The 25,864-nt window shown below is 37.7% G+C and overlaps 2 protein-coding genes across 3 annotated transcripts in view; one reads left to right on the forward strand and one right to left on the reverse strand.

Moving 5' to 3' along the window:
* The first annotated feature begins 5,484 nt into the window (after nt 1-5,484).
* On the forward strand, nt 5,485-15,978 carry LOC138752319 (uncharacterized). Its single transcript, XM_069915233.1, has 3 exons — nt 5,485-5,550; nt 9,412-9,519; nt 12,761-15,978. The coding sequence occupies exons 1-3, from the start codon at nt 5,485-5,487 to the stop codon at nt 14,054-14,056; spliced, it is 1,470 nt and encodes a 489-aa protein (XP_069771334.1). The 3' UTR covers nt 14,057-15,978.
* Nucleotides 15,979-16,253: 275 nt separating this feature from the next.
* The window catches only part of wdr25 (WD repeat domain 25), a 53,119-nt gene continuing 43,508 nt past the window's right edge, over nt 16,254-25,864 (reverse strand). For both annotated transcript variants that reach the window (XM_069916435.1, XM_069916434.1), the window contains exons 4-7: nt 23,706-23,836; nt 22,532-22,702; nt 21,745-21,885; nt 16,254-18,988 (exon numbers count right to left, since the gene is read on the reverse strand). In XM_069916435.1, the coding sequence (XP_069772536.1) occupies nt 18,767-18,988; nt 21,745-21,885; nt 22,532-22,702; nt 23,706-23,836 (665 nt within the window). In that variant the 3' untranslated portion in view covers nt 16,254-18,766. The remainder of the gene's footprint in view (nt 18,989-21,744; nt 21,886-22,531; nt 22,703-23,705; nt 23,837-25,864) is intronic.

Genomic DNA, 25,864 nt, shown 5'->3' on the forward strand with positions numbered 1-25,864 from the left:
ACTGACTTCAACTATTCCTTCATTTACTTGAAGCATGAACTGTGCATATATTGATTCACCTCCACTGGTGAAATTATTTTCATCGCAGCCATTAGATTTTAACACCCTTTCATATCTTCCTAATGGCTCTCTGTGTTTCAGCCTTTCAGTTCCTCAAGGTTATTCATTGGCTTAACCCTCTGGAGTTCTGCCAAAGCATGATGTTTCCCAACTTCTTAGAAGGGCACAAATGTAATGCTACGATCACCTTCTTGAAATATCTTTTGAAAGCAATTGCAGAATGAATCATAATCAATCAACTTTAAGTGAATCAAAATATAGAGAAGTTTGGACAACTTACAGAAAGGTAATTTTGTTTAGCCCCAAAAATGTGTTTTTGGGGATAGGATGTAAATGTGGCATGATTAGTGTATCAGTTAGCGCAACACTGGAACAGCACCAGTGACTAGGGTCTGAATTCAGTGTGTCTGTAAGGAGTTTATCAGTTCTCTCCATGTTCGCGTGGGTTTTATCTGGATGCTCCAGTTTCCTTCCACCCTTCAAAATAGACAGAGGTAATAGGTCAATTGGGTATAATTAGTCAGTACAGGTTTGTGGGTCTGTTACTGTGCTGTATGTCTAGATGTTATGAGACTGCATGTCCCAAAATGAACCACATTAGATTTAACAAAATCTAGTTGAGTTTCCTGTACCCATCAGGTAAAGAGTTAAATGCATTTCTACAATTATTTGCCTCACTCTTCCAGGTTTCCAATCCTCACCTTGGGGCTAATGGACAGACCACAATTCCTCAAAATGAATCTTCAAATGCCACCTGCTCTGTGACTCATGAGAAGCAATGAAAATGAGTCAAATAGCTTTGAATACAAGTTGAATTGTACATACGCTTGCTGGTGTATATATGGTCCAGAATGTTAATATAGTGTTAGGGTTAGGTTTAACACTGTAAGATTGGTACAAAAAGCTAATCAGGATAAATAATTACCACATATTTTGGCAGTTAAATCAAACCCCCCCCCCCCCCACTTCAAGCCTCATTTTAATGATTTTATTATATATCAGGTGTATAGGTCAATCCCTAAAAATTGTGTTGACTGAGTTGTTGGATGTTGACTGGCGTATGGATCGACCACCCAAAAATCACGATGACTGAGCTATTGGCCATTGGCTGAAGGTGGTTATTATCATGGAAGTTCCAGCAAAACGACAAAAGTATGAAGTGAGTTTTAAATTAAAGGCAATAGAAATGGCCAAGAAAATCAACATCTGTGCTGCTGCATAGATATGAGAAGTTGGTGAGAGAGAGAAAGAAAGAAGAGACTCGAAGAAAAATACCAAAAAGGCAATGTTTAATGAGAAGAAGAATTACTCATTGGCAAGAATTTGAAAATCAAGTCGCATACGCGAACAGAGGCAAGGTTGCTACATAGTCATCTGAAATAAAATAAGAGCATTTGCAATGAAGTGGGCAAAGTCACACCCAAACTTCAGTAAAGATTTTGAAGCTACAGAAGGCTTGTGCAAACATTTCATGAACAGGAAAAATCTGGTATTACAACAGAAAAAAAACAAAAATTGCTCAGAAACTATCAAAAGATCTTGATCATAAAGTTGTAAGTTTCACCACCTCACTGACAAAAGACAAAGGAGGAAAAACCCAACACCCAACCCCAACCAACCAATTTTCACCTGCAACTGCTGCAACCGTGTCTGCCTGTCCCGCATCGGACTTGTCAGCCACAAACAAGCCTGCAGCTGACGTGGACATTTACCCCCTCCATAAATCTTTGTCCGCGAAGCCAAGCCAAAGATTATACATAACTGGCAAAAACATCAGTTGCCTTGGAAAATATTGGAAACATGGACAAAACCCCCATGAATTTTGACATGAAAGGCAATAGAACAGTTTAATGTAAAGGTGTGAAAACTGCAAACCAGAAGTACAGGCCATGAAAGGATCATGTTTAAAGTGTGCTATTGTGCATGGCCAGTGGGACAAAGTTAAGACCCTTGGTAATCTTTAAGCACAAACTTAAACCTAAAATAAACTTCCAAGCAAGCATTTTTGTACATTTTCATGAAAAAGAATGGATGGATGAAAATGGTGTAAAACTATGGATAGACAATGTGTAGAACAGGCAGTTTATGCAAACTGAGTTTGTTGGTCTAGGATATGTTTCGTAGTCACTTAACTGAGAAGACTAAAAGTAGCTCAGCACTAAATAATACTTGGCGGTTATCCTGAGTAGTTTGACGTCTCTATTGTAACCTCTTGATGTCTACTTGAAAAAGCCATTCAAAGGCCACGTGCATGAAGAATGGAATGCATGAATGATGAGTGCAGAATAATCATTTACAAAAGGCAGGGATATGTGGGCTGCATCACTCGATGAGTTGTGTGACTTCGTACTCAAAGCATGGGTTAAAGTGAAAATAAAGATTGTAATAAAATCATTTAAAAAGGGCAGTACCTATTATGCAATTGATGTTATGGAAGAGGACTTTTTGTAGGACGCTGATGGTGAAGCTGAAACCACCTCATCAGACTGGGACCCATATGATGACTGTAAATAGCGAGAGTATGGATGTGCTTGCTGTGATTTTGAAGGATTCTAAATGTGTTTTTTTTTTCAATAAAATTTTCAATGAAAATTTGTTGTAGCTGGTTTTTTTTGGTTTTTCAAGAGTCAATTTGTTTTATGGGCAGGATGTAGTAGGGAGATGGAAGTCTTTTAAAGATCAGATTTTGAGAGTGCAAAAGCTTTATGTTCCTGTTAGGTTAAAAGGAGGAGCAAAAGGTTTGAGAGAGCCGTGGTTTTCAAGGAATATTGGAAACTTGGTTCGAAGAAAAAGGGAGGCGTACATTAGATATAAGAAGCATGGAGTTAAGGAGATGTTTGAAAGATACATTGAATGTAAGAGGAATCTTAAGAGAGGAATTAGGAAAGCTAAAAGAAGGTACGAGAAAACTATGGCAAGCAGGGTGAAAACTAATCCAAAAGAGTTCTACAAATATGTTAATGGTAAGAGGAAAGCTAGAGACAAAATTAGTCCCTTAGAAAATCAGAGCGGAAAACTGTGTGTGGAGCCTAGAGAAATGGGGGAGATATTGAACAGTTTCTTTTCTTCGGTATTCACTAAGGAGAAGGATATTGGGAGATGTGGGATAAAAAAAGCAAATTGGGTAAATATGGGGAATATAGATATTACAAAAGGTGTAGTTTTAAGGCTTTTGAAGAATATAAAGGTGGATAAGTCTCCGGGACCAGACGGGATCTTCCCCAGGACATTGAGAGAAGTGAAGGAGGAAATAGCAGAGGCTCTGGCGGTAATTTTCCAAATGTCATTAGATATGGGGATAGTGCCGGAGGATTGGCGCATTGCGCATGTGGTTCCGTTATTTAAAAAGGGTTCAAGGAGGAAGCCTGGCAACTATCGGCTTGTAAGTTTGACGTCTGTGGTAGGTAAATTAATGGAGAAAATTCTTAGAGATAGTACTTATAAACATCTGGATAGACAGGGTCTGATCAGGAGCACTCAACATGGATTTGTGGGAGGAAGGTCATGTTTGACCAATCTGATTTAATTTTTTGAAGAGGTGACTAGGAATGTGGATGAGGGTAGCGCAGTGGATGTTGTCTATATGGACTTCAATAAGGCCTTCGATAAGGTACCACATGGAAGGTTAGTTAGGAAGGTGCAGTCTTTAGGGATAAATTTTAAGATAGTCAAATGGATTGAACATTGGCTGAAAGGGAGAGGCCAGAGAGTGGTAGTGGATAATTGTCTGTCAGGTTGGAGGCCGGTGACCAGTGGTGTGCCTCAAGGATCTGTATTGGGCCCATTGTTGTTCGTTATATACATTAATGATCTAGATGATGGGGTGGTGAATTGGATTAGTAAATATGCAGACGATACTAAGATAGGTGGAATAGTGGATAATGAAGAAGGTTTTCAAGGATTGCAGAGGGATTTGGGCTGCTTAGAAAAGTGGGCTGAAAAATGGCAGATGGAATTTAATGCTGATAAGTGTGAGGTGCTTCATTTTGGTAAGAAGAATCAGAATAGGACATACGTGGTAAATGGGAGAGCATTGAGGAATACAGAAGAGCAGAAAGATTTAGGAGTAACGGTACATCGTTCCCTGAAGGTAGAAACTCACGTGAATAGGGTGGTGAAGAAGGCTTTTAGTATGCTGGCCTTTATCAATCATTGCATGGAATATAGGAGTTGGGAGGTGATGTTGAGATTGTATAAGACGTTGGTGCGGCCTAATTTGGAGTTCTGTGTGCAGTTCTGGTCGCCTAATTATAGGAAGGATATAAACAGAGTGGAGAGAGTGCAGAGAAGGTTTACCAGAATGTTGCCTGGGTTTAAGCATCTGGAGTATGGGGAAAGATTGGACAGATTGGGTCTTTATTCTTTGGAGCGTAGAAGGTTGAGAGGGGATTTGATAGAAGTATTTAAGATTATGAAAGGGATAGACAGAATGGATGTGGATAGACTATTTCCGTTAAGAGGAGGAAAGATTAAAACAAGAGGACATGAGTTAAGAATTAAGGGGCAGAGGTTTAGAGGTAACATGAGGGGGAACTTCTTTACTCAGAGAGTGGTAGCCGTGTGGAATGATCTTCCGGGAGAAATAGTGGCGGCGGAGTCAATTGGAGGTGAGACTAGAAAGGGGTGTTTGGTTCGGTGCGGACTAGAAGGGCCTAATGGCCTGTTTCCGTGCTGAAATTGTTATGTTATGTTATGTTAAACTTATTTTCCAAATCGGCATCCAGTGGTTATTTGAGTTGAATTTAAGGTCTCAAAAGTATATCTAGCATATAAATCGACTCCCATTTTTTGAGATATTTTTGAGGGTTTCAAGAATCTATTTACATGGCAAAATATACAGTACATTGAATGTAATCTTAATGTACAAAATAAACCAATTATGTTACAGGCATAATCATTTACTTGAGTAAATAGTTTTCACTGTGGCCAAAATAGCTGATCTATTTGAATGAGCCTGTTGCCCATTCAATGAAATATAAATTTTCAGTCACCATGTGCATGTACTATATATTCCTTTCCTTTCCTCAATTAAAGTTGTGCAGATATATTCCTTCTAAAACACATTCACATTCCACACCAACCCTAAATTTGCAATAAAAATCATGTTGCTCAAATATACACTCAATTGACTGCAAGGTGAAATGAGCTCAACAATCTCCTATAGGGTGAATCACTTGGCTGGTTTTACCATGTCAGGCTTTAGATCTCAAACTGCATTAGGACTGCCTTAATACAATGACTGCAGCACTGATGTAAATTGAACTTCTTTCCAAAATTCAAGCAGGAATTCAAATCAATCCCCATATTTCACATGACCCCAGAAAATATCATTATTCTTTTACTTCTATTTGTAGTTTTAGATAACTTTAAGTATAAAGTTATCCATTCCATGCTAATTATTCAATGGTCTAATATTTCTCTAGGATGCAAAATAATCATACAATGTTGCAAAGAGTTAACCAGGACCTTGAAACTAAGCTGCACAGGATGGTAAGTGAAGTGTACATCTTGTTAAAATAACGTTCAATTTTTGGACATTTGTTTATAACCATCTCTATCTACAGCATTCCAAGTAATAGATAAACTAGTGAAAATTTCTTCGGACTTATTTTCCATTTTTTGATATTAAGCTTATTACATTTAAAAGACTATTTGCCTTCCAGTGGGTCCATGTAGGTCCAAGAGCCTCATTCCCATTAGTTTCATTCCCCCCTCCTTATTACAGGTATACCCCACTTTACAAATACTCGCTTTACTCAAATTCACTTTTATGAAGAAATCTTTTGTTTTCTATCCAAAAGAAATTTGAATGGGTCTTGGCTTTTACAGAAATAGCCTTCAATTGTAGTGAATGGATCTTCCCTTTATGCTATTTCATCTTAAGAAAGGTTTCATAGGAATGCTCTACTTTTATAAAGCAGGGTATTTGTCACAAGTGTTTGTCAATTCCTCCTCAATTCTTTTTGTCAATAGTAAAGGGACATTTTGCAACAACCAAGTAGCCTGGTTTGAACAGGGTCTGACTTTGGATTATCAAACCGTGATCATCTCTAACAGTGGAATAGGCTCAAAATCTATTGTAGTTTCTTTTTATGTGAATAGAATGTGATACAGTTTCTACCAGCACTTCTTTGGAATGAGTGAAAACTAGAGCACCTGGAGGATATGAACGGGGTCATGGAGAGAATCAGAATAAGCAAACTTGGCACAGGTGGTTCACAAGGTCAGGATTTAACCAAGATTTCAGTCGTGAGGCAGGAACACTAATTGCTATCCTTCATGCCAACTTGGTGATCATTTTTAAAGAACTTTACACATTATTTCAGCTGTCATATATACAATAACTTTTCTTAACATAGCACCTTTAATATTTTGAAACATCTCAGGGTTCTTACAAAGTCTTATTAGGCGTATTTAGTTCAGAGTCAGATTTTTGAATAGCAGGGGAATTAAAGGTTAAGGGGAACAGGCAGGTCAGTGGAGCTGAGTCCATGGCCAGATCAGGCATGATCGTATTGAATGGTGGTGCAAGTTCAATGGCCAGATGGCCTACACCTGCTCCTATTTCTTGGTTAAGGTAGAGAAAAGCAGTCTTGTAAAAGGAAAGTACACTGAATATGGAAAATCGGAAATATTTAGCATCCTGGTTTGCATCTGAGGCGAATTACAAGAAAAGTCCTAAAATCTGGAATGCTCAGGGATTGGGTCGGTCAAATTTGAGATATTCTGGATTCTCAGGCAGTACTTTAAAACTTAAAATTAACGAGGATAAACAGTTAAATGTTGGTAGTTTATTAATGAAACATTTTTTTCAAATAAAATACAAAAAGACAAAAAATATTTTTCATGCATTTCCCTGACTTTTTGAGAGTTTTTCAGAAGTCCAGATTCTTGGGTGGGCTGGATTTCAGGCATCTCCATTTTTTGGATTTTCCTGAGAACCAGAAGTTCCTAATGTAATTCCAAGCAATTTACTGAATGTCAGAAAAATTTGGGATCTCTGCACAGTTGAGGGAAATTGTATTAGGAATTTACAATGTCTGAATTGTAGCAGATTCTGTGTATAGTACGGTTCTGGATTTGGCAGATGAAAACTTTGCAGTCAGTCAAAATGTAGAAACTCTACTTTCATAGTAAAATGTTTTGACTTATAGTTGAACATTTAATCTAGAACAAATTAATATTGTACCACCTCCATATTTTCTTCACATCCAGATAACATGTTTCATCAAACATTAAATTATATCACAACTCCCATGGATAAAAGTATAAACATGGTTTGGTTAGATAAAAATCTATTTTACCATATATTTTGTGAAATTGTATTAGTTCTCCCAAATTGCAACACTTCATATTTTGCAAGGTAAAATTCCATTTGCCATTGGTCTCCAAACTTACTAATTCCTTCCAATCACAATAACAATCTACAATCAACATCCACTCAGTATTTCCCAAGATAAAGCTAGTTTTGAATCTAAATTTGTCAAATGCCTTGGTGTGAGGATTCAAGGATGAACTGGAGACTCTAATAAACTATATTAAAGAATGGAACTGGAAAGTATACAACATCATAAACAAATGGAAATAAATTGATTGTTTATTTTCCTTTCAAACAAGGATCAGATGAGAAACAGATGCAAGATGGTATATTAAATGAGGGAGAAAAGTTGTCACCAGACATCAATTGGGCACTTGTGCAGCTTTGCAATCACACATCATAGGTTCAAATTTCACCTTGGTCATTCCTTTTTTTTAGAAAATAATTTATTTATGATTTTCCAAATTTAAACTCAGTTATCACATTATCAGTGTCAATGTTAATAGTATCACAATTTACAATTATCCATTTTATACAATTTTATGCAGATTTCAAGCTCTTTTATCTCCCTCCCTCCTCAACACCTTGGTACATGTCCAGGTTGCGTGCACAAAGGTTCCTGTCTCAATGCCATATCTAAAGCATTGGTCTGACAATTCTGGTTTAGATCTGTTCAATTTTTGCGGCGTCAGGTACAGCTGGTGTAGGAAGTTATACCAGACTGTACCGCGCATTAATGATTGCAGTCATGCTGATCTGATATACATAGGACCAGCACTGCTCATCACTTGTTATTCCTAGGTCCAACTCCCACCTCTGCCTTGATTTGTGAAGGCCTGGTATAGGTCCTTCTGCTTGGAGCAAGAAATACATTGCTGAGATGAACTTCCGTGTGCTCCCCCTTCAAATCATGGCCTCTATGTCACTGCATAGTTGGACCAAATTTGTCCTGCAGGAAAGATCTTATCTGAAGGTAGCAGTAGAACATCTTATTTGATAAATCATACTTATACCTAAGTTGTTCAAACTACATTAGTTTCCCCCACTCGTAACATTCCTCCACATACCTGATGCCATTACAATGCCAGGTGTCCAGGATCTTGTTACCTACCTTCAATTGTATTAATCTATTTGGAGTTGGGGTTTTTTTGGAGCCCCACTTTGATTCATAGACATTGTTTAATTTTATTCCAAATGAAGATTAGTATAGGGCTGCCTGTTTTCCCAGATAACAATGTAATGTTCCATTTATAAATAAAGTCCTCTGCTACCTTCTCATCTACCCCATGGAGATCAATTTGTGCTCAGGATGGTACACTTCCCCCTTCAAAGAGTGAGGCGATATATCTTGACTGGGCTGCCTAATAGTACTTCTTGAAGTCTGGCATTCATAATCCACCCAGACTGTAATCCCAGGTCAATTTTTCTATAGAGTCCCTGGCTACCTTTCCATTCCATAAAACACCTTGGTCATTCCTTTTGAACAATCATCAGTCTAGAGTATTATTAGTAAAATAGAGTATTATAGAGTATTTTAACTAATAATATTCTAGTTATAGAGAAGGCTTACAGGAAAAAAGGTAAGATAAAATATGTCTTGGCGCAGAAAGAAAAAATTGATGTCTGTATATCAGTGAGAAATTAAATTTTTTGGTTTCAAAAGGGAGTTCCTTCACATTCTTAGAAGAATAGTTAAACAAAAGCTTTTTAAACTAGCAAATAGAAAAAGCAAAACATTATTTTATTTTAAGAGTTTCTAGCTTGCTATATTTAAATCAGTACATCAATTAAATGTATTTGAATTTGTTGACCATATTTTCAAGAAATCCATGATCTTTATAATAAATGCAACTGATTTTCCATAATCTTTTGATAAACTGATCTGAAAGTTAATCTCTTGACTTAACATTTTATCACAATGTAAGCAGAGACTAATATACAAGATATTTTATTTAATCTGATATCATGAAATATTCCAAGTTCAAAAGTTCCATCTGATTAATTTTATTTTGGATTTAATTCTGTGCACACAGACACAACTACATGAAAAAGAAAAGAGGAATTTCAACCACAAAGTAAATATTTTAAGCAGTCATCTAATGGAAGCCAAGATTACCATAGAAAAATTAACAGGAGACAATGTAAGTGCAAATAAACAAACACATCCTTGGGGTATCATTACTTATCAAACCAATGCAGCACTGATTTAATTATCATGCACAATGCACATTTTGTCCTGGAATGATTTCACATCCTGAGTTCCATAAATTTGGATCCAACTTGTTAATGCTAAATGTACATCCCAAGGACATGGACCTTGGACATGCATGAAGGCTAACATGATTGCCCCTCTCCTATTTCCCTTGATCTGCCACCATTAAGAAAGTAAACAAAATGGCTAGAACCACGATTACTTGAAGCTGACGAGAAAGATTTTGGTGCATTGCTAAGCAAAACTTTTAAAAGTAATTTCAGAAGCTTGAAACAAAGTTTTGGGCAGATTGTGTCCGAAAGCATCTTGACAAAATGGTGCAACTCTGCTAAATGTTCCCATCAGTCTAATAAGTGAGGTTTGATACAGTTACACGACTTTTTGAATGGGAATTGGGTTGATTTTAATCGATTTGAAGGAATACAGGATGATAAAGTACAGTAAAGCCCCTGGTATCCAGCACCCCTGAGGATTGATATGCTTGAGACTTACTTTTACAATACCCTAATACTCCTGCATTGAGAATACTATACTGCTCCTACTCTGAACAAAATTCACATATAAATATATAAACCTTAAAGCATTTTATTTATTTTCAGGCACATTCTTTGAAAATATAACCATCACTGCATCTGCAGTTCCTCCCCCTCCACGGAGCCGCCCAAAAGAAAACAATAACATCTAGTTAATCCGCTCTTCCCCAAGTTTACAAATAAAGCATCTATCTGACCATGGTGACTTACTAAGCAGGGAATAAGGAGACACTTACAGGAGATAAGGGATAAGAGAGTCACCCCAACTGCAAGTGGCATCAACCAGTTCTTCATCCTGGGTGACACCATTGCTGTTTCACACAACTTTATTTGAACAGCTGCTACAAGCAAAGCGCAAGCAAGGCCCTGCTCCCATCTTCACCAAATGTTTGTGTGTTACTTCAGAGTATGTTTACTTTTACAAATTTTAAACTTAGGTTATTTTACTCAGTTATTTTAATTTTTGGTTACTTGAACTCAGATACCAGGGGCTTTACTGTATACTGTCCCATCAAAACAGGATGTGGTAAAAACGTATATAGGGGCCATAAAGGCCTCTTTCATGTTTAAGTGCTGGATGATTCTATTTTTCCTTATTTTTATTAGAACTTGTGTTATTTTTGGAATCCTAATTCTTCATAATATGCTCCAATCAGTTTCTTAACATGGTTTTCTTTCATTTCTTTTGTGCATTTCCCAAATCCAGCTTAGTAGTCTGTTTGGCTAAAAGGAAGTCGCTAGTTCTGTTGGGATAATGACTCAGATAACTGAGGAAGCTCCCTTCTTCAGATAAACTTGGTGCTGGGAAGGAACTACTCCAGTTTTTGCTTCTTATGTATTTAATTCATGCAACTGAGACAGAGGCAGATTATCTACCACTCTGTAGTATTTTGGCAGTTGTCTCCAATCATCTCCATTCTATTGTGTTCAGGATCAGATGAGCTGGCATTGAGCCTGCTACCAGATTACAAGTCCTGTAATCAGGCCAGAGGAACATGAAGGCAAAACATTGGTTTTAGAAGCAGCATCTTTGTTTCCTCAACTCCCATTCTCACCCTTCTCTTCTCAGATGGGGCAAGGGTAAGACTACACTTTCCACTCTACCAGTTTCCATTTCAACAGATTATAATTTCTGCCATGAAGACACATCCGTTCCCCTTTCAGTATTCCAAAGGGACCATTTCATTCTTACATCTCCACCAACCATCTCACCCACCCCCCTCCATCTTCATATTACACTTTTCCATGGAAGTGCAAAAGATGTAAATTTTACCCTTTTACATCCTATTTTCATCATCTCAGGACACAGAAAGCTCTTCTATGTGAATCAGAAATGCATTAACTATATTGTATTTAGGCATTACAATGTGGCCTCATCTACACTAGAGAAGTCCAATGCAGATTTTGCATAATGCCTCTGTAGAGCCTGAAAGGTCATCCAGATTCCACCTCCTCCCATATTATCATAAAAATGGATGTACTTTTCTGTTTCTCCACACTTCTTTCAACTGATCAATTTTAAAGTAACTATAACCGTGGAAACTTAGGTCTGCACCCACCTTAGAAATTCTATTCCAGCCTCTCTGCTTGCATAAAACAGTTTTTCTCACTTATCTACCTCTGAATGAAGGTATTTTGATCTGAAATATTAATTCTCTCTCCTCACGAATGGTATTCTAACCTGTTGAATGCAGAATGCATTCAGCATTCTGATTTGTGAAGGCAGAAGAATTATACTGTTCCCTGCTGTTATTTGATCTGCCATCTATACTTTATTGCAGAGGATGAGACAACCACTCATTCTGTAAAGTGAATGCTTTTCAAGTTGCCAAACTTGCTTCTAATGAGCACAATGGAAGCTGCAGATGAGAACGGTATACTCTATGAGATGCCAGTCAGGTCCAAACAAAAGTTCTAAGAACACAGGTAATGCTGGGAAAATTGATAACCGTATATACCATTGGTAACATAAAAGTCAAAACCTCTGTTTTTGGCACTGGCTGTCCACCCACCAGAGTTCCCAACACCCCAACCGTGGATCCTTGCCTAGGCCGTTCATACGAGCTCCCGATGCCCCGACTGCGGATCTTTGTCCTGGCTGCCCGTCTATCTAATCTCCTGACGCCCTGACCGCAGACTTACCACCCAGTCCTGGCCATCCGAGCTCCAGATGTCTCGAATGATGCAGGTACTTATTGTGGTCAAAAGTAGTATGTGTGTAATAGTCGAACTCCAAATTTTAACCCTAAAAATTGGTGCCCAAAACTCAACTATTACATGAGCATAAATAGAATTTGGATAGGAATGTACCATTTAGCAAAAGTAAACAATTGCCTAATATTATGTAAACGCATAGAATAATTTTTGAAATGGATGCAAACTATTTCCACTTTCACTGCATTAAGCATGCCACTACATTTCCTCCCGTCAGCAATGCGAGTTTCACCCATCTCAAGCTGCTATCAAAATTCCATTCCATCTATTTTTACATCTTGTCTATTTTTACATCTCCTTAAATTCATCTTTTCTTGCATTCACTTAGGAATCACATGGAAGTTAACAAATTGCATTTATTGCACCGAATTCACTATTTATCTGCGACTAGTTTGTCTCATTGTTTACTTATTTGTTTACTAGCCACAGGTACCAGAAGAAACTCAACATGTTGGAGAATATACGAAGAAATTTGGATGTGGTCTTTGTGGAACTGAATGCGAGTTACCCATCTCTGAGATCCAAACTCACATATTAGAAAATCCTGAACCAATCTGTTTGCCAGGATCACCCACCCCAGGCTCATCCTCAGGACATGTCTTTCTGAAGTACACTGACAAAATTGATCAAGGTTCTCAATTCAAGACTAATTTATTCTGTAGTGACACCGCCCTTTATAGACCTGCAGAACAAAGGAGAGGAAGAAGTAAAGTTAGAGATGTGCAAGGTAGAAGTGCTGGATTTTTTCGATCACAGAGCTTTTCAGATAGTGTTATGGAAGTAGAGGACTTCAGTACAAGTCCATTAAGTGAGCCCCCTCCCAATTATTCCCCATCAACGTCAACTTTCTCCAACTATTTAAACTGCACCACAAAAGCTAAGAAAGGAATCGAACAAACCACCATGAACCCTACTCAAAACTTTCAGTGTTGTGATACAAGAGGCAATATTTATGAAAGAAAGTGCAGCATTTCACAAGGGTATAGAAACAACAAATCTATCCCAGATCATACAGGGCCACGACAATTTAAAGATATTACACATGATGACACTCAGCACACTTGTGCAACTCTTCCAACACTCTTTAATAATTCACTGAACTTATCTACAATAAGTACACAGCAGAGGAGGGCCTCTAAACTGTACAATGATCAGAGAGATATATGCAAATTAGATAAAATCACAGTAGGCCAATGCAGAAAAATAAACACGCATTATTCAGACAGGATTCCTAAGAAGAATTCATCTCGTAGCTGCACTGATACTAGTCTGTTGAAGAGAATAACCAACCAAGTCAACCTGTTGTGTCCTACTTCCAGAGAAGATAACTTCCTTGATCTTGACCACAATAATTTTATTGATTCAACTTTCAGAGCAACTTCAGAAAATGATGGCAATAATGTTGGAAACCAGATTTTTCAAATGTCAATGTTAAAAGATACTGAAAACAATCCCAAAACTTTGCCAAGTGAAAATAACTCAAATCAAACGTGTATCAAAAATGTAAATAGTATAGCTAACATTCAAAAACGTGTTGATGTTGCTCCAACAACTTCAGTGGATTCTTCATTGCAATATCCCTTTACGTTATTTGTGGTCCATAATGTTCCCTTGGATAATGGTGCTTTGAATAGTAAAGATAAATCCTCCAAGATAAATGGCCTTTACAGGAAGGACAGCCTTACCAAGGCACAGCTTTATGGAAACTTGCTCAACTAACAATCCCAAATTCTATGCAAAGGTAGAAAATGCTCAAATATATATTCCCACAAAAATATACTGAGAATTGCATATGAAATTGCAGGCTTTCAAACAATTTAACTAAAATGTTAGATTCTTGCAAAAACGTTAACAAGTAATTCCTCAGCATTTTTATTTTACTACACCATTTTCAATTTCTGACCTATAAGGTCAAATTGATCTGTGCTTATTTATTTCTGATACAGATTGGAAAAATTGGGAAGTATATTTAAAGTGATTGATCAAGAGAACTCCCTGAGGTCAAAATCAAGAGGTTAACTCAATTGTTAATATGCTTAGAAAAAGCATTACATCAGCTGCAGCAGGTCTCACTCAATTCTGTCCATTTTATGCTTTTACTTTTCTGGATTTGACTTCAAGTCACCTGATTGTTTTCAGAATATTCTTTCTTGGTGTTACTCTTTTTGTACTTACCATGCAATCCGTTTTTTCTTTAACTCTTTATTCTGTTGTATCTGTAAAGTGCTTTGCCAAATATTTTATTTCTGAATTAATCTCACAAGTAAATGTGCAGTCGACTTTTGGAATGCTGCTGGTCAGGGATGCCAGCTGGTATAATTTGACAAGTGCACATTCACAAAAGGGAATGTTAGTTGGGGTTCTATCTCCTGACTTGAGTTTAACTAGCCTAGCCAGAAGCCCAAAGGAATATTGTGCCATAGTCACAGTGATGGATGCAAAAGTTTTATTTCCCTACTATTCTTACAGGTATTAACCTTGCTATTTCTCAGTTCATGTTTTTTTTTCCTCTCAAGAATTTTATTTCAAAAATGGTTTTGACTTGTCAGTACCCTGCCTTTAAGAACCTGCTAATAACATACATCTTTCCATTTATGGCAGTGAGGTTTTTTTTTCCTACTTTTTAAGAATATGAGTAAATATAAGGCCTTCATGCCAGCTCCACAATTCAATACAATCACGGTGGTTTTGATTTCGGTCTCGGCTCCATTTATCTGCTTGTTTTCCAAGCCACTTGACTCCCATATAGAGCAAAAATACATTTCAGCCTTGAATATATTCAATGATTCAGCCTTGATTATCCCTGGGTTGTGAATTCTGAAAGAGTCACAAGCTTCCGAGGAGGAAATTTGTCCTGTCTTTAAGTCGGAGAACTCTTTTTCTCAACCAAATTTCCTCTCTTTGTGTGGTATTCTTTCATTTAAAAATAGTATGGACATTTTATAAAATGCAATACAAATTATTTTTCTGATTGAAAATGAGCGAAACTCAAATTATCATCTTCACTCCTCTACCACGTGGAGTTTTAAAATGTGAGATTTTTTTTATTTCTCATACAAATACCATTTGGATCTATTAGTGAATGGGAACAAAAGAGGTCCACAGACGAGAAACAATAGGTCATTAAAAATAAATTGCAAACTCACAAATCAACCAAATTTGTTATTTTCTACGGAGCCTATATTTCAAAAAGTGCATTTAAGGCTGATTTACTGACATTGTGCAAATATACATTATTTTCAGTCAAAGAACCAACCAAGAATCTTTTGCTATAGTGTATACAATGCAATTTTATACAAACATACCAATAAGCATTTGACTATAAAGGAGACAAGGGTACTACAATGAGTCTACCATCAGCTGGAATTTGCTTATATCAGGAATATATAGACAGTAATAATCCATTTTTTTGTTTGTAAGAAGCTGCCCTAAATTTAACCAATCAATTTGTTGAATTCACTGCATAATGCAGACTTAATAGCTTTTTTATTGTTGCTTTCAATTTTTGACTGTTCGCTGAAATTCCTGACTCATGCTTGTATATCTCTGAGAATATGAATGTATGTTGATTACATGTCAAATGGAACTTTGCCCCATTTCCTAGTTATATAATATGTACATGAATCATTAAAAATGTTTTTATAAATACCAAAGATTAAAATAATAGGCAGTATTACAGCAAATTTTATTACATTTTATGTAGCTGACAATTTTAATGATCACCAATTTTTTAACAAAAGGCATTTTCTCATGGACTATTCACACAATGATGCAGTAAAGTAAAAATAAACCTGGAAATATAATCTTGCCCACTAGTAGCTTCTACGTTTTTTCACAAGAAGCATTCCCAACAAAGATACAATCTATAGACGACCTACCCCCCCCCCCCACCCCACCCCATATTACAGTATAGGGTAGATGCATTCCTAGAAAACTGTGGATCACAATTTTTCATTATGTGAAACCACATCATTTGTACATGTGTCAAGAAACACAAGTTTAAAAAAAGTTTTGTGCTCATTTGATTACTTTTTGCACATAAATACCATGAGAGTGTATTTATTCCATATCTCAAAATTTTGGGAGTAATTTGTGAATTCTCCAAGGGTAAATCTCCATGGCCCGAACATGGAGGTTGCCTATGCTTTCTCTCTCCCAGCTCAAGTTTCGACATCCACAATTATCTTCCAAATTAACTGGCAGTATTAGCTATGTCATGACTGCTTCATTCTTAACAATTATAATTTACAGTTTAAATAATGCTTGCAAATTAGGATTTTAAAACTTCAACAAAGCCTGTATTAACCAAAACAAATTCTCGTACTAAGTTTTGGTATAAAATCAGGATTTATTGTCATGAACAAGTCATGAAATTCAGTGTTTTATGGCAGCTTCACAGTGCAAACATTCATATTATAACCATCTTACAACATTACTCTAAAAATAAATAATACCAATAATAGAGCATGAAAAGCCAGGCAGTATCTTTGGTTCATTGATTATTCAGGAATCTGATGGCAGCGGGGAAGAAGCTGTCCTTGTGTCGCTGAGTGCTTATCTTTAGGGTCCTGTACTTTTCCCCTGATGGTAGCAGAGTGAAGAGGGCATGGCCTGGGTGGTGGGGGTCTTTGAGGACAGAGAGTGCTTTTTTAAGTCATTGCCTCATGCCTCAAGACTGGTGCCTGTCATGTTGCAGGCCGAGTTAACAACCCCTGTGGAGTTTATCCTTGTCCTGAGAGTTGGTGCCTCCATACCAGGCAGTGATGCAACCAGCCAGAATGCTCTGCACGGTACATCTGTAGAAGTTTACGAGAGTCTTTGATGACATACTGAATCTCCTCAGACACCTCACAAAGTATAGTTGCTAGCGAGCCTTCTTTGTGATTGCATTAACGTGGAGGCACCAGGACAGATCCTCGGACATGTTGACACCCAGGAATTTGAAGTTCTTGACCCTCTCCACTATTGAGCCCTCGATGAGGACTGGGTCATGTTTCACTGACTTCCTCCTGTGACTAAATGACTAAAATCAAAATTTCTATTTTGAGGTTTCAATTGTACAAATGCAATACAAAGGATAGCAAACTTCTCTCTTTAGACAAAACAAAACTTTATTTGAGAGTGGGGGAATATAGTTGAAGAAGCTCAGGGTTGTATCATGATTAGGTGAAGCAAATCAAGGTCAAATAAACTGCATTCCTTCTCAATGACTAGTAAAAAGACCAGACATCAGATGCAAGAAACCGTTCTTGGCACAGGTGGGACCCATTCTCCACAAATGTGCTGCTACAATCACTCAAAACTTCTCCAGTTTGTTTGGAGCTCAAAAGTAGATTGGGTTTGCATAGCCTTGATGTAGCAGGCTCCAGAAAAAATTCCACCTAACATGACCCTCACTCTGACAGCTATCTTTGTGACTAAGCCCTGGATGCATAAATACTAAAGTCCCAACATCCAAAGTTCTATCAATGGTAAAGAAAGGATTGTCCTTGTCACTTTGAAACATTTATTTTAATTGGATCATTCTACCTGACCTGTCCCTTGTGTAACACTTTTCCCATAAATCAATTAGTTAGTTGTCCTTAGAGAAATACCAGAGCCCCACAGAAATGGTTTTTTAATTTTCCTGAATAATTAACCATTGTTATTCAGTAATGTCTGATAATGCTGACAGATTGCAGAGAAATGTAAAACCATATTCATTGGTAATGAAATGATCTTCTAAAGTATGCTCAGGGAAATTCATGGCAAAAAATAACCTGCTGGAGAAACTCAGTAGGTTGAGCAGCATCAGTGGGGGAAAAATAAAGAATGGCTGAAGTTTTGAGTCAGAACCCTTCATTGAGACACTTTCTCCTTCTTTCTTTCTTCTTTGGCTTGGCTTCGCGGACGAAGATTTATGGAGGGGGTAAAAAGTCCACGTCAGCTGCAGGCTCGTTTGTGGCTGACAAGTCCGATGCGGGACAGGCAGACACGATTGCAGCGGTTGCAAGGGAAAATTGGTGGGTTGGGGTTGGGTGTTGGGTTTTTCCTCCTTTGCCTTTTGTCAGTGAGGTGGGTATTTTCTTCTTTGGCTTGGCTTCGCGGACGAAGATTTATGGAGGGGGTAAAAAGTCCACGTCAGCTGCAGGCTCGTTTGTGGCTGACAAGTCCGATGCGGGACAGGCAGACACGGTTGCAGCGGTACAAGTAGTTCATCATGAGCATAACTTAACAGCATCAAACAAAGAACATAGCACTTAGGTTCTTGGTCTTGTTTAACCCTCTTATTTCTATTTATTATGAATTATTAAATACAAAATACATGACTGAGTTAACCAATAGAATATTCTATTAAATAAATTGAGGTTAACTTTCCACATTTTCTGGGAAAGGGCAACTATTTGCTGATTCTAGAACAATATTACTCACTCACACTCAATGTCTCATTTACTGCCACAATTTGATTTCTCCACTCCAATCGGAAGTTGCAATAACAGATGGGTGCACAGGATGAAATGAAACATCAACACAGGCTTGCTTGTGGGCAGGAATAGTATGAACCAGTTTTGCATTCAGGTAGTTGTAAAAGTATACTCTCCCATCTGAACTTCCTGAAGCAATTAGCGTTCCATCCCGTGAGAATTTGCAGCCCACTGCATAACCTTCCACCTGTAAAATATGAAAATGAATTTACCGCATACTAGGATAATACAGATGCTCTCACAATGAGACCTCATATTGAAGCAAATAATGCAGTTTTGCTCAATTTGGAAACGTGCACAATCATTTAAGATGCTAGATCTTCCTCTGTGGCAAACTTCAATTTAGATCAGAAAATAAAAACTCTGGAAGGTCAAAATTATAAGTCGTTGAAATAATTAAATTCAGAACATTTTAAGTACTTTATCATTGTCCTTCTCCTAATAAGGTAAGAAATAAGACTACATCCTAATCATTAAATAATTTCAGTCAATAGAAACAGAAAATAGGGGCTGGAGTGTTTCACCGTGCACATGATCATAGCATTTCATCCTCTTTCCTTTTCAGATTTATTGTCCGAGTACATACATGACATCACATACAAGCCTGAGATTCTTTTTCCCGCGGGCAAGGCAGAATTACCACTTATTCATATGCAAAAAAAGCTGTACCCAAGGCACACATGTAAACAAATACAGAGAGAGAGAGAAAAAAAAATCCATTGATTCCTTTTCCCTCGACATTCTTGGAAGATATTTAATGTCTTAGCCTCTTCTGCCTTCTGTTGTTGAGAATTCCAGAGTCTGGGTGAAAAAAATGACTCCTAAACCTGGATCTAAATGATATAGTCCATATCTTGAAGCTGTAACCCCTTTCTCTGGACTCTTCAGGAACATCACTGTATCTCGTCCTGTTAGAATTTTAGAGGAATTTTTAAAATGAGATTCCCTCTCATTCATTCACACTCCAGAGTAGATAGGCTTAACTTCATACATCACTTCTGCCATCCCAGGAATAGTTTATTAAAAGATTTTTTTAAATCTGCAGAACCTGGAAATCAAATCAGAAAATGCTGAAAATGCTTAATAGATCAGGTATAATCCATGGAAATGGATACGCAGATAATGTTTAGGGATGAAGACCTTTTTTATTTAATCAGCCTATTAAATTTCCATGGCAAGAAAACTCTCTCAGATAAGGAGTACAAAGCTGCACACAAATGTCCAGATGGGGTCTTAGAAAGGCCCTACAGATGCAACAAGACATTTCTGCTCCTACCGGTATTCTCAAATCTTTTTATAATGGAAAGCAACATGCCTTTGGTCTTTCTAACAGCTTATTGCATCTGAATGCTTGCTTTCAGTGACGAGGGCACAAGGACACCCAGGACTTGTTGGGCCTTGCTTTTTACCAATCATCATCATTCATAGAGCCATAGAGTGATAAAGTTCTACAGCACAGAAACAGACACTTCGGCATACTTTGTCCATGCCGGCCGAGCTAGTCCCATTTGCTCAGATAAACACATCCATGTTAAACTGCAAATGCCTTTCGCAATTCCTCCAGTAATGAAGCAGTCCATATGTGCTGGGATAAGAACATGGGTACATTGAAACCACAGATGTTGAAACTTGGGAGCCCAGAGGTCTGGATGAACAATCCAGAGACCAGAGTTCAAATGCTGATAGCTGTGGATTTCAAATCAAGACTGACAATCTTGAAATTAAATATCAATTGTTGCACAAAACTAAAAGATTGTCATAAAACCCATCTGGTCCATTAACGCCCAAACAGCACTGGGAGTAATCCAGGGATTACCACCATTGCAATATGCTTCCAAATCCCTAAAACCTGTCTGCAGGACCTTTTCTTCTTTGCTGTTACAACGAATATGGACCATGTCCTTTTTATTCTCTTCCTCCTGAATAGATGCAGTCACTCAGCGTTTTTGACTAGTATCAAAGAGACAACATATAGCGAAGAAATCTTCTCTGCCCTCAGAAATCCCTGTTTACTCCAGCCATTATTACTGTTACCTCTTCCAGTACAGCTGAGCTACCTATGCTGCTATTGTCTTGACTTTGGCTGCATTCCCAGGGGAATTTTCTCCCTCATTAACATTCAGAATCAAATACTGAAAACTGTACAAGTTTCATTTATAGACTTCTGAATTCACCTCTTGAACTTAATTTTTTTCTCCTTGAGATTCCAGCATCACCAGTTCTTGCATTTCTCTGCTTTTTCATTATCTGGCAGTTACCCATTCAGCCAGTATGAGCTAGTACCAGCAAACTGATGACATTATGTGAAATGACCATACCAGTGATAAACTTGAATGACTGAAATTTAAATACTTGTACCTCTGCACACATTCCCTCAAAAACTGAAGGGTGACCTCTTGCTGAAATGTTTTATCCATTACACACGTGGTCTCACAGGTGAATAGAGGTGATGTCAGCTGTTGCTCAGAACACAAAACTTAAGGTCCTCTATCTTAAGATATTTAATTAATCTGTGATGGTCCAGAACACAAGAAGCACAATGGATTTCTACAATACACAGGCTGTTTTACTTACTTTCTTCCTGCTTGCCTCTTTCCACTTGGATCAGCTCATAAAGTGGAAGCCACAATAGTTTACTTCATTTAATTGTTTAAATAAAAAGCTTTTCCACTGCCCCTTTCTCACTAAGGTCCCCTCTTAATTAATGACCACACTCCATATACATTTGTGGGCATTGCAATTGTGCTATTAAATGCAATAAAATATTTGAACAGCAATCAGTTGGATATTCTGTAAATTAATTCAACACTGTAACTGTTAGATGATCTGCTAACTCTTGGCTTCTTGCAACTCTAGAGAAATCAGAAAGAAAGACCTTATGGATGAAGACAAACATTTATTTCAATATGTTTACTTCAGTAGTAAAATAATCTATTAAAATACCTTGTGCCCTTCATATCGCTTCCTTCTGTTCATCCTGTAAGGTCTCTGAGTAGAAAATAGCACCATGTAGTTCCCATTAGTTTGAGCAACAAATACAGGTTCTCCAGGATGGACAGCCATGCATGGGATGGTGTATCTTTCCTATGGGGAAGAAAGATACAAGATTTCCTGTGAAAATTCACAACAGAGATGTCTCAAAATGCTTTAGCAATGTAATAGTTTATGGAACTTTGTCATTTATTTCCTATTAACAATCAACATCACTGTCAGGCATCATCACAGGTCTCATTCCAACAAATCAGCAAAGCTTAGATAGAACATTTTAGCAGATATACTTTTTGACACATAGACGTAGCAGGTCAAGTACTTAACTGTCTAATGTGAAAAATGAGCAATTTATTGACACTAACAGTCAGGAGTTAGAAAGTGGCAAGGTTTTGTTTTTACAGCAAGCTACACAAACCATCCAGCACCTTGTAATGATAGACAATTCACAAGGTAGCTCTTTGTCATAATATACTGGACAACCTACACTAAAAGAGCATTGTTTTACAATAAAAAGAACTTATGTTTTCCAATGCAGTACTGGAAAGAATGACTGAAGTAGTGCATTTCAGGGTCCCCAAATGACTGGTTCATATAGGAAAATGTTGCCATCATATAAAAAGCAGTGTTAGACAATTAAAAAGGGGAACAATGCGCCTTTTGAACATACAATGTGTTTGAACTGAAAACACAACACCACGATCTTAAAATATAAATGAAAATGTTCATCTGTCAGACTTACATGGAATATTTGATTGGATATTTTTGCAGAAGTCTGGAAATCCCAGGCAATAATTGTGCGGTCTGCAGAGTCTCTGCTGACAGCATCTGTACTGGTAAGAAATTCATTTCCTCCTGGAAGAAAAATAATGTCGAGGGTTTGCTGTATTCCAGCATTATATTCGCTCACCACCTGGAATAAAATAGAAATATAATTTACAGTGACAAAAATGTTTTAATTTTTTTTAATTTAGAGATATAGCAATGGTAAGAGATTCTTCCCGCCCTCAAGCCCACGCCTTTCTAATTACACCCATGTGAACGATTAACCTACAAACTCCATTCGTCCTTGGAATGTCAGAGGAAACCGGAGCCTGGAGGAAACCCATGTGGCATGAGGAGAACGTACAAACTCCATACAGACAGCACCAGATTTTGAACCTCATTCACTGGTGCTATAACAGAGTTGCGCTAACTGCTACATCAACTGTATTTTTTTCCATTTATCCCACACACAAGAATTTTGACAAAATATTTCTTTCTTTGCAAGGAACAATCATAAATTTTGAAATAAATAATTTTAGGATGTTGATCATGTGGCGGCCCGCCACCGTGGAGATCGAGCCAGCTCATTGTGCAGCATATGCGGTAGTAAACATAACACACTGTAACAAGTCCCTTAACGCAGCAAACCAGAACGGTTGAAAGCTGGAGCAGTACAAGACCAGCAGCCCTAAAATGGTGCTGGCCAAGCTGCCCAGCTAACAGATCAATAACAGCTATTCCCATGCAAGAATGTTCCCGTCCACTATTATTATTCATGCAGCTGACGTCAGCCAATCAAACAAATGGCAGGAACTCCAACTGTATAAAAAGTGCCTTGCCAGCCTCAATAAATCTCAGAGCATAACCTCCCACACTGCAAGTGTCTGTGTTTCTTTGTAGCAGTCGACTCCAATCATTTCATTCTTAACTGAATCCAAAGGCAGTTTCCAAATGTAAAGCACTGTACGCAGAACAAATAAATCAACCAAGATTTCAAACTAATTTGAGATTTATAATGGGATAAAGGCTGAAAAATACTGTTTTCTCTATTTTGGCTAATAAATTATACATTACTATCCAGTGAATGCCTTTGTTCTGATCGAACTTACTTCAGGCTAAAAATACACATCAATAATAAAGTATTACCGAACCTTGCAGCTTCTTGTATCCCACGCTTTCACAGTTGGACTGAACCCTCCGCTCAAGAAGATATTTTGATTCGTAGGACTGAATGCCAAGCAAGTGATTTGGAAATGATTACAAACACTGATGATCTGTTTACCTGTATTAACAAAAATTAGATTTTAGTACAAATAAGGAATTAAAAAACCTATCTGATTTAATGTTCCAGTTTTATTGGAATGCATTATTGGAAGATGCATTCATCAGGATTCATCAATTACAGCTCCTCAGAAGTGATCAGCAAACTCCAAGACCTGGAACTCAACACCCTACTGTGTAATTGGATCCTGGATTTCCTCACCTCCAGACCATAAACAGTGAGGATTAGTAAGAACATCTCCTTCAGTACTGGAGCACCACAGGGCTGTGTTCTTCGCCCCTTGCTCTATTCACTTTACACCTATGACTGTGTGGCTCAGTACGACAATAACACCATCTATTAATTTACCAATGATACCATGGTAGTGGGTTGTAAAAAAAAGATGATGAGTTAGCACACAGGAGGGAGATTGAAAACTTGGCTGAATGATGCACCAACAACAACCTTGCACTCAATGTCACCAAAACCAAGGATCTGATTGTTGACTTCAGGAAGGAAAAACCAGAGGTATACGATCCAGTGATCATTGGGGGAAATCAGAGGTGGAGAGCGTGAGCAAATTTAAGTTCTTGGAAGTCACTACCTCAGAGGATCTATCCTGGACCCAACACACTAATGCCATCATGAAGAAAGCACGTCTGCACCTTTACTTCCTCAGGAGTTTGCGGAGGTTTGACGGCATCCCGGTCTGGTTTTGGGACACCAATACCCCTGAGCATAAAGCCCTGAAAAAGGTAGTGGGCACAGCCAGGACATCACAGGCAAAACCCAACCCACTATCGTGAATATCTTCAGGGAACACTGCATTCAGTAAGCAGCGGCAATCATCAAGGATCCACACCATCCAGCACACGCTCTGTTCTCGCTGCTACAATCAGGAAGGAGGTGTAGGTACCACAAGACTCGAACCACCAGGTTCAGGAACAGTTGCTACCCCTCCACCATCAGACTCCTCAACAATAAACTCAATCAAGGGCTCATTTAAAGACTCTTACTTTTGCACTTTATTGTTTCTTTTTATTCTCTCTGTATTGCACAGTTGTTTACCTTTCTTTATCTGTTTACATGTCTATGCTGTATAGTTTTTTTGGCATTACCAATAAGTAGTGATCCTATCTCACCCACAGGAAAAAGAATCTCAGGGTTGTATGTGATGTCATGTATGTACTCTGACAAGAAATCTGAAGTCAGAGATCTGAAATCTTATTGTGTTGAAACCATAAAGAGTACAATGCAGTGCATTTAGGTTAACAAAGATTTTATTTTATTAAAATCTTTCCTCATAATTGAATAGGTAAATATGTTCCCTGTTGCCTGGTACTGAACAAAATTGGGTAGTATGGTATAAGTAATGAGTCTGTATTGAATTGGCTTAACTAAAGTTATTGGGTAGAATTCATTAGTGTTTACAAAAACAGGGGAAAAAACACACCAAGACTTGCTCTCATCATTTGATCATCTATGTTGCCAAGTGCAGATGTGGAGGCTTAGGAATAACTGATTATTCTTTGAATAATTAGGGTTGATGCTCACAAAGACAAATAGAGGCCCTGCCCAAATCTATCAAACAAGTCACCGAGAATTTCTAGAACAATGGGTTAATCAGAAAGTTCTGGGACCCATTAGCAGGTTAAGCATTATCTGCAGAAAGAGAAAAAAAACCTCAACTTTTCAGGTCAAAGATACTTCATCAGTATTGGGAAAGTGAGAAAACTATTTTAAGTTACAAAGTGGATGGTGAAGGGTGAAGTCGACAGAGGCAATAAATATATCTGTTAGGCTGAGATTTACTCAAATTAAACCCCTTGTTTACCGAGCTGTCTGGTTACTGTTGTTTATCATTCGTTCTCAAGTAAGACCTTGAAGTTTGTCTTTAGTATTGCAATGTGACCAAAGGTGGCCGATTAGACTAATCTGAGATTGAACATTTCTTTCATATCGGTAACAGAGGTGTAAGTAGGTAGGTGTAAGTATGGTTCTTGATATGAGATTTTCTTTTTCTCTTTAATTCCTCCATTCTGCTTTCCT

Source organism: Narcine bancroftii, chromosome 2 (assembly GCF_036971445.1).
Source record: "Narcine bancroftii isolate sNarBan1 chromosome 2, sNarBan1.hap1, whole genome shotgun sequence".
NCBI lineage: Eukaryota > Metazoa > Chordata > Chondrichthyes > Torpediniformes > Narcinidae > Narcine > Narcine bancroftii.